At 48.3% G+C, this 10000-nt stretch overlaps 1 protein-coding gene across 1 annotated transcript in view; it reads left to right on the forward strand.

Moving 5' to 3' along the window:
- Positions 1-10000, forward strand: part of ptprga (protein tyrosine phosphatase receptor type Ga) — a 182130-nt gene that overhangs the window by 127059 nt on the left and 45071 nt on the right. The window contains exons 6-7 of the mRNA XM_062545872.1: positions 2407-2473; positions 7143-7300. Of these exons, the coding sequence (XP_062401856.1) occupies positions 2407-2473; positions 7143-7300 (225 nt within the window). The remainder of the gene's footprint in view (positions 1-2406; positions 2474-7142; positions 7301-10000) is intronic.

The following is a 10000-nucleotide window of genomic DNA, read 5'->3' on the forward strand; positions in this document are numbered from 1 at the left end:
CACATAGGGTTAACATAGGGGCAGGCAGATTTTTATTTTTAAAGGCCAGCTATTTCATGGATCTAGGATATTATGCATCCCGATAAATTTCCCTTGGCCTTTGAAATTAAAATAGCCCCACATCATCACATACCCTTCACCATAGCTAGAGATTGGCATGGTGCTTTTTCCAGTAGGCCTATTAGCCTGTTTGATTTGCATTGAGCTCAATGAGCATCAAACAGGCTAATAGGCCTACTGGAAAAAGCACCATGCCAATCTCTAGCTATGGTGAAAGGTATGTAATGATGTGGGGCTATCTTAATTCCAACGGCCAAGGGAACTTTATCAGGATGCATAATATCCTGAATCCATAAAATAGCTGGCCTTAAAAAATAAAAATCTGCCCGCCCCTATGTTAACCCTATGTGTTGAATTCCCATAGGGTTACATTGGGGGTCAAATACTTACTTCCCCCTAGCATTTAGGAAGAACATTTATTTATTTACGAAACATTCTTCCATCACAAAGAAAATTGGCGTACTTAGCGGTTTTATTTTTACTCAATTTTTGAATTAAGACATTAAGATCAATTGTCAAATGACGATTTTATATTCCTCTTTTTAGGCAACTTTAGCATGGTATCAAATACATTTTCTCCTCACTGTATATATAAAAACAGTTGTTTTTAAATCAGTGTTGTTCCCCACTGTGGTGGTCTGTTATATGCCAGGTTACTCAAAGGAGGCTGCAGTACCAATGTGGTGGGTCTTTGTTCCTCGCGCACAAAGTTGCTCCACATCACGCCTCGGCCTGGAGGGCCTGTGTCGAGTCAGAAGTGCCGTTAGGCGATCGCGCTCACTGCCCGTCCTCCTTCCTCCGTTCCCCTTTTTGTAGAAGTGCCGAGGCCCACTGATCGTCGGCAGCAAAAGCACTCCCTCCAGAGGCGCCCGATCCGTAATTCTGTTTCATCTCTTGGACTGCTGAAGGGCAGGCCGGGCCCATCTTTCGCGCAAGATCCCTCAAAAGCCCCCGACGAAAGATTTGCTGCTCCGCCCTGGCGTGCGGCCCATCGCCAAAGTGGACCCGCTGAACGGGCACTCTAGTGGAAGCTGCGGTTGGGGGCCCGCGGGCAGCTAGAAGTATTAGCATGATTCAGAGACCAGGGATGATGGTGTGTGTGTGTGTGTGTGTGTGTGTGTGTGTGTGTGTGTGTGTGTGTGTGTGTGTGTGTGTGTGTGTGTGTGTGTGTGTGTGTGTGTGTGTGTGTGTGTGTGTGTGTGTGTGTGTGTGTGTGTGTGTGTTTGGGGGGGGAGCTCCCCACAACCCCTTCAAACACCCACACCCCCTCTACCCACAACACTTTCTCATCCCAGCTGCATGTAGTACTGGTGAGATCTGGGTCCGGCACGGCCCCGGCCCGGACTCACCCCCAGTCCAACAGGCCGGTGCCCAGGAGTCCTCCTTATCAGACCTCGTCTCCAGCAGTTCCAGCCAGCCTACAGGGGAGGGGAGCGCTTGCAAGCGGAAATATCTCCGCTGTAGAACCCCATCACAGGACAGTTTTTATTTACCCCTGGTCGTCACTTTCCAAGCACACGGGGGCACCCTTTTAGCATCATCTTTCAATGTGCGGCTTGCGGCAACGAGTAACTTGTCTATTCTATTCCACCAAAGCTACATAGTGCAACACCTGGCTCTCCATGTGTGCAGTAGCATCAACAGAAAAAAGCTTTTCTCCCTCTGACTTTGTTGTTGTTTTAACAGGCCTGAGGGAACTGAACTGGGTGGGATCAATTGCTGTTTTGTTTTTCATGTAGCCTCTCCGTATTCCAGAGACAAAGTCAGACCGTCTCATTTTTTGAATTTTCAGACCTGCTAGCCTCCTTCGCTGCCTGTAGGCTTTTGGCATGCAGCTGGCCACACTCATCCTCGGTGTGATCCGTAAAGATCGGGCGGTTAAACAGAGAGGTTTAATAAAAGCAGACAGTTTTATTTCAAATCCAGCGCGGTACATCATAGTGTTTGTACATTGTTTTGCAAGCTGCACCAACATAAAGGATTGGATCTGAGTTTTGAGTCCAATAGAGCCATGAAAAATAATGTTTCTCCTTGAACCTCTCATCATTGAGCTGTCTTACTCGGTTTTGAAGTTATTTCTCCAGCTCCCTCTCTTCCAAGTGCAAACTCTCTCCCTCGATCAATATTGAAAATAAACCCTTCTCTCTCACACATACACGGGCGCCGAAGACGAGGCGCTACACTCTCTTTCACACAGGGCAGAAAAGAAATCTCAGCCCGTCCCTGACGTGTTAATGTGAGTCTCACCAGCATTCTCTCTCTCCCTCTCTCCCCATCTCTCTCTCTCTCTCTCTCTCTCTCTCTCTCTCTCTCTCTCTCTCTCTCTGTCTCTCTCTCTTTCTGCAGGTGGGTATGAAGGACAATCCAGCTGTGGACCCCATCATCCATGGCCTCCGAGGAGTGGTCCATCACGGTGAGTCTAGCTGTACTGTAACTCCTCTCCATCCCCACACACCCGCCACCATCGCCTCATTTAGCCTCCCGCTCACCGAGAGAGGTGAAGAAATCAAATCATCGCCCGGTTCAACACCCTGCAAGCCCACAGCCCACACCACTGTACTGCCGCTACCTCCTAGATTAAACAAGTCCATCGAAAAAGTTACACCCTTGTCTAATTAACTCCGACGCGAAAAAGACAATGAAAACATCATCCATGATCCAAATCATCGTTTATCGTATACCGTCTCAGAACTCCGCCTTTATTTTGAATCACCTCTGGCCTTGAAAACACAAAGTGTAAAAAAATGATTCTGAAATGTCCTGCTAGTTATCAGACACAAAGTAAGCTGTTAGGAAAAGAAGAGCTCTCTGTCACGGGGGACTTGCACTCTGGAAATTGTCACTTTGAAGTGCCAGTGTCATCTGTCTGGGATCTATGCCTCCTGTTGAGATGTGTGATTGACTCGTCATGCGTCTCCATGTGAAAATAGCCTTTTATTACTTTTTTAAGGGTCAGACAGGGGCGGATGACTCCAAACAATTTGTGGGGATGGAGGATTCCAGACAATTCAGATTTCTTTTGTTATCGGTGGTATGAGAACGTTTTTAAACAGCGTGTTCCGAATAGCTGAACAAAAAAAAAAAAAAAAACGACCTTCTACTCTGTTCCACTCAAGTCATCTGTTCAGGAAATGCTCTGAAATAAGAGGGGGCTGTTCGGCCTATCCAACGACTCTGGAAGCAGTGGAGGCAGGTGTGTGTGTGCTTGTTTGGGTTTTCATCCCAGGCCGGCTCAAATGAATTCCCGTTGCTGTGGGCAGGAGTGCACATGGAGAGGTCTGTGATGTGGTGATGGATCGTGTGTGATATTAAACCCACATTGAGCTGGGGGAAAAGATATCTCTCTACCAGGCCACAAATGAATAATACCTCTAATTGTTTGGCTATCTTAATAATGCGTGTGCCTGTGTAGATTGTGGATGCCGTTGTGTGTTCATGTGAGAGATAGGGAAGTTTTGTGTGTGTGTGTGTGTGTGTGTTTTCTCTCTGTCTCTGGCCCCAATAAATCTAGCGTAAATGCCAGCTTTAGATACATGGCTTAAAGGCAACTGATGGCCTTTGATTAAAATCCCCAGTCTTTGACTCATCTCATCCCGTGGTCTGGGCTGGAGAATGATGAAGTAGCTGTGAAATGCCGAGATGCTGCCAGACCTGAGGCTCCATGTCGTCAGCCATCCGCCAGAGCCCTAATTGGTCCAAGCAGAAACCCAAGGACGCTATGATATGATGGTTAATGTGATATTGTTTACAACATGTGTAACTAGAGCTGGGAGATGATTCCTGCGCAAGAGGAAGATGATGAGGGGGGGAGCGGAGGGGGTATACAACTTGATAATGAATTATGGTCCAGATTGAGCAAGGCTAAGAAAAATCAAATACACTTGCTTATGCACTTTCTCCATCTCTCGTTCCCTCTGTATCTCCCTTTCTCTCTCGGTCTCTGTCTCTCCTTCTCTCTCATGCATACACAAACACAGACACACACACATAACACAACACGCACAAATGAAGCAGAAGGAAACACGCTCGCACAGAGTCCCACTCTTCAGACAAGAAAGTCGCAGGCAGGCAGCATCAGTATGAAAGGACCAGGCGATGCCAACCCCACTGGTTTTGAGGGACTCGTACAAAGCGCCCCGGCTCTTGAAAGACGCCCGCTTAATTGCAGCACGGCTGTTGACTCGCGCTTCGGCTCGCGCTTGTGCGGTCTCTTTTAAAATTCCCGGGAGCACAGGAAGGAAAGGGCTGTCTTGTTAAGTAATCATCCATTAAGTTACTTACTCTTAATATTTAATTACACGTTAAGGGCTGGGACACGTTCTAAGTGCAAAGTCACATATTGAGAGACACTTGGCAAGATGAAACATGGGAGTGTGACTGTGTGAGGATATGTGTGTGTGAGTGAGTGGAAAAGAAATGTGTGTGTGTGTGTGTGTGTGTGTGTGTGTGTGTCCGTTTACGTCTTTTTGGCTTTAAGCAGATATCCTGTCTGGCTGAGGATGTAGTGATTCGACTTAAGCCCCAGTGCAGTCCCCACACACATGTCCACGACATGACCCGTTGGGAAAGCCCCCCCCCCCCCCCCCCCCCCCTCCGTAATCTTAATCTTTAATCAAAAATCCATGCTTGTGTTTTGTTCGCATGCATGGCACAGTATGTGGATGAGCAGTCATTGATTATTGCACATATGCTCCCCCCCTCCCTCCCCCCTCCCTCAGCGTCTGCTTATCTAGCCGCACCAGCCAGTGACTTACAGTACAGCGTCCCCTTATCAAAGGCCCAGCTCCAGCCCTCAGGCGCTACAGTAGCATCTGCTGCTGTGTGGGGAGCACAGTCGACCCCCGCAGACCTGGACAGAGGCCGGCATAGTGGAGAGGACGAGTGGAGCGCGCTGCTCGCACCCAGTCTTACTCACCAACCCCCGCCATCCCCACCCACCAGCCCCCCTGGCGATGTGATTCAGAGTCAGCGATTCACTTCGATGCCACCCAGCGCTGCGCCACCCTGCAGCTACAAGCGTCATTAGCCCCTGTGTCCCCCCCCCTTCCCCCCCTAAGCGACACTTCCTGTGGACACAACAGAAAAAGAAAAAGTCTCAGCACTGCGCCGAAAAAGTCCAAAAATAAAAGGAAAGAGTAACATATTCTGTCCTCCACTTCACGTTTTTTTTTTTTTTTTTCTGGTTTATTTTCTTGGCACTCAAAGAGCCTAACCGCCGAATTGGTGCTTATAAACGGCCTCTGGTACAGCTTCTAAATGCGAAAGGCCCTGCTTGTAATTACTAGCGAGCACACAGCTGAAGAGCTCGGAAGCCCTAGAGGATGCTGAAGGAATTGATTTGCTTAATGTTCCACATCCCTGCAGGGTTGACACGGAGAAGAGGGAGTAGAAGTAAGTTATGGCATGTGTACGCGTCCGTGCTCTTTTGTCAATTTTATTTCAGCCCCCTCGACGAGATATGATTAGTTTCAGTGGAAAGCAATTACTTAGCACGAGATATACGGTCCTGTACTCTTCCGCTATACATTGGCAATTAAAAAAAGGAGTTTTGATAGGGACCCACAGAAGCTGTTCTGCAATTCAGCGTCTCTTTGCGCGTGGCGAAGCGAGGCCTTACTTGATGGCATTGAGCACTTCTTGTGAATTGTTTTTTTTTGTGTGTGTGTGCGTGTGCGTGCGTGTGTTGTTGTTGTTGTTTTGGGAGGAGATGGAAATCTCAGGGCGCATGTCGGTAATGAGAGCCCCATTGACGGTACGGTCGTGGCACGGCGTCTTGCTCTCGAATAAATGTTTGCTCCCTTTTGTGCACCCCGTATCAGCACAGAGGCATTGTTCACCCACTGAACCGTCGCCTTCTCCCAAATGTCTCAGGCGACACAGCCGGAATGAGCTCCCCTCTCTCTCCCTTCACACAGCGAATTACAAGTTCATTGATTCAGCATTTTTCCAGGGAGCTTTGAAGTCAACCCTAGCTCTACTGACTTTGCATTTTTTTTTCAATTACATTTATTATTATTGTTAATATTATTAGTATTATTGTATTTCCAAGGTCGAATATATAGTATATATATATACAGCAAGGTGGTAGCAAATGGGGCAGGTAGAGCTCCCATGTGTAGTTCAGGAGTCTGTCTAGCACAGACAGTAATCCTCACGTGTGATGTGTATTGACTTTCCATCTGATGCGTTGCCAGTGTTCTCTCTCACGCTAAGCTCCATTTCGCTCCATCATCTATTCTGAAAATGTTCTTTGTAGTTCCTATCTGAAAATATGCAGTGGGTTTACATAGATTTGGTTTTAGAGTCATTTATCTTTCATTTTCTTTTTTTTGTTGTTGCTTTTTTTTTCTGTTCTCCTTTGCTGCCTATCACCCATCCTCGGTTTCTACAGCAGAGCTATCTTGATTTTGTCTTGTGGGGAGAGAAATCACATTGTGTCTCCAAAATAATAATAATAAAAAAAGGTCTAATCCTTTAATACAGCCTTTGCTCTTTTTCATCATAAATCCAAGCCAGCCATGTGTTGGGCAATCATTTGACTGATAACCGTTGCAATCACAACAGGATTATTTGGGGGGAAATCTACAGATTTTGTGGGCAGGCAGATTGGTCAGCTTCAAAGAGGAGAGTTCATCTAAATCTTGGCCATGTCCGCCAGGGGACCTTTTAGCTTGGCTTCAGTGCCGAACGGCAGCCCAGAATTCTGCCCCAGCTTCTGTAAAGACTGTGGTCATTAATGGGGAACTAACTCTCCATTTGGCTATAATGCATCAAAGGCTTGTCATAGGGGATTTGATGAGGGCACATTCAGTGCTCTGGCTAATGCCTTTAACTCTTTGAGTGGCTGCTAACACAAGCTGTCTGTACACTGTGCGCTTGAACCGTGGCAGGGAAAAAAAGAATGGTGAAGTAATGATTTTCTTTTTTTTTTTGACATCGAGAAAGTGCTACTCTGTAACTGTGTATATTTTTTTGGGCTAACACGAGCTAGCCAACTGCACACTTGCACTTACAGAACATGCAGGCCGGGTTAATGAAAAATGGTGAACTCATGATTTTCTTTCTGCTTCTTTCTCCAACAGAGAAAGAGACATTTCTGGAGCCATTCATTTTGAGGGACCTGCTGCCTTCGCAATTGGGGAGTTACTACCGCTACATCGGGTCACTCACCACCCCACCCTGCAGCAAGGTGGTGGAGTGGATCATCTTCAGCCGACCGGTGTTCGTGTCCTATAAGCAGGTAAGCACCCCCACAGCACTCGCTCTGATGCCCTCGGCGAGGAAATTCCTGGGGCGACACGATGTACGTATCACGTAATCAGAACATCCGAGAAGAGCCAGGCATCTCGCCGTTAGCCAGATGATCCTGGGAAGCGGCCGGGGGATGGTGTGTGTGTGTGGGGGGGACCTAATGAGCCCAAATGAGTTTACTTAGGAGTTCAGGAGGGGGCGGCAGGGGTGTCTGTGCTGAGGTCTCCATGCAGATGAAGTGTTTGGACTTGGTTGTTTTTAGCGAGAGCGTGTGAGCAAGAGATGCCACTGCTCGGGAGTGGCTCCGGTGTCACGAAGTGTGCAACTCAGTATCTCTCTTTCTCACTCTCTCACTTCCCCTCCCGTTCTTCCTCTCGCCCTCTCTCCCTCTCTTCCTCTTCCCTCCTTAGTTCAAGAGGTGGAGATAAAGTGTGTGTGTGTGTGTGTGAGAGAAGGAGGCTGAATGGGTAATGGCAGGCTACCCCCTTGCGCAGACAGGGTTTTTTCCCCCTTCAAGCCCAGCAGATACTCATTTCCCTTTCATAAGGCCAACCATAAGGACCTAAATCCCCTAGCATTTTTTTTTCTCTCTCTCGCTCGCTCGCGCTCTCTCTCTCTCCCTCTCTCTCTCTCTCTCTCTCTCTCTATCTCTCTCTCTCTCTCTATCTCTCTCTCTCTCTCTGTCTCTCTCTCTCTTTAGTGCACTCTCTCCATTTTCCTTTCTCTCTCCATCAGTCTCTCTTTTTCTCTCCCTCTGTCCCTTTCTCTCTCACTCTCTCTTTCTCGCTCCCTCTCTCTCTCCCCCGCCAGCGGCCGTCGCTTTGCCAACGGACCATCGGCGATCAAATGGAGAAAAATGGCATTATGTTGGAGTGCAGTCTGTTTAAATGTCATCTGTGAACTGCAGTACAATGGAACTTCTTTTTTCACACACACTCCACACACACACACACACCCCACACCCATAATGCTGCATTAATTGAATCCTCCCTTGACCTTGGTTGATTTTCTGACTATGTGAATTGTGGTTAATTCAAAGGAATCTGCGTCACTCTGCGGCGCCCACTTCCGCAGCGCTCGGTCGATGAATCGATGTGGCAGACATGTCGAGACGCGAAAAAGGGAACCATCATCGTGAAAAGGAGGACTACTCGCCAAACGGACACTGGCGATAACCCCCTCGCGTTAATTGGGAGCCATCAAAACGCCAAACAGCGTTTTTCTCCATCACTAGTTCCTCTCCCTCTCCCTGCCTGTCTGTCATCTGGCCATTAGGCTGTCGTTTCCACGTATTAAGCACTCTTTCACGTCTTTTGTTGCGTTTTTTTCCATGGGCGTTTTGTAGTGAAAAGAAACATCACGAAGAGATAATAGAGTGAATAGAAGACGACAGCGCGCACCCCTCCCCCCCACATGTCTCAGTCACTTCCTCTCCCTCTCTCTTTTCCTATATCTGTCTCTCCCTCTCTCTCTCTCTCTCCTCCTCCTCTCCCTCTCTTCCTGTATCTCATGCTACCTCTTTTGTTCCTGATCAGTGGGAGAAGTAGGTCATTGCGAGTGACAGACGTAGCTGAGGGGTGGCTTTTAAGAGTAGATCGATGCTCAGCTATTCTGCGGCGACAGCTCCACCTAAAAGTGTTCCATTTGTAACATCTGGACCGACGCATCAACATCCAGCGCCCAGCTGCGGGACCTGGGGGCCTGCCTGTTGCCGTGGTTGCCAACCAGTGGATTAGTTAACCCGCCAATACCCCCCCCCCCCAAACCACCCACTGCTACCCCCAGCCCTGTGGAGGCTCCCCCCCCAGGGAAGCATGCCTTTTTTCACCAGGCGAGCAGAAGGAGCCGACTGGGACGCAGGCTGAGAGAAGAGCTGTGTCACTCACAGAGGATTACACTCCAATCTCACTGCGATTTGGGCACATTAAAAGAGAGAGAGAGGGGGGGGGGGCGTTGGGAGGGGAGAAATCCCCCCGTTGAGGACAGGGCAAGATTTCAATCCTAATATAATCTGTTGTCGAAGAGGACGTGTGCGTGGGATGCATGGGGGTGGGGTGGGGGGTGTTTGTTGGGGTAAAGGGATAAGGGTATTGGGGGGGTGGGGTGGGGGGGCTCATAGGCATGTTGCCATATTGAGGATTTACAGATTTGGCTCTGATTAAGGGAGGTTTTTTTTAGTCGTACATATTGATGAAACAGCACGAGTGTGAGTGTAGGCCAACACTGGAGGGCTGGTGTCGGAGCAGAGGCAGCGGCTGATACTGGCCTCTGATAAGGCCCTCTTTATGCTTAAAGGCACCAGGGGAGATGGAGCGTGCAGGAATGACAGGCGTGAGGGGGGTTTTGCATACTATTCCTCCATCAACCTTTTTTTTCCCCACCTCCTCTAGCCCCTGGGGTCTGGATTGAAAAATAACAGAACACACACACACACACACACACACACACACACACACACACACACACATACACACACACACACACACACATACACATATAAGAGGCTGTCACTGCTAGTTCTCCAGGCCTGTTTTTAGCACACAGAGAGAGAGAGAGAGAGAGAGAGAGAGAGATGTTTCCTCCTAGCCTCTGTGTAACCATACCAACTGCCTGTTTATCCCAAAACCATTTCCAGTAGGAAATGAGCACTCCACTACCTCTTTCACCAAATGCACTCAGTTTTTCTTTA

This window comes from Sardina pilchardus, chromosome 9 (genome assembly GCF_963854185.1).
Source record: "Sardina pilchardus chromosome 9, fSarPil1.1, whole genome shotgun sequence".
Taxonomy (NCBI): domain Eukaryota; kingdom Metazoa; phylum Chordata; class Actinopteri; order Clupeiformes; family Clupeidae; genus Sardina; species Sardina pilchardus.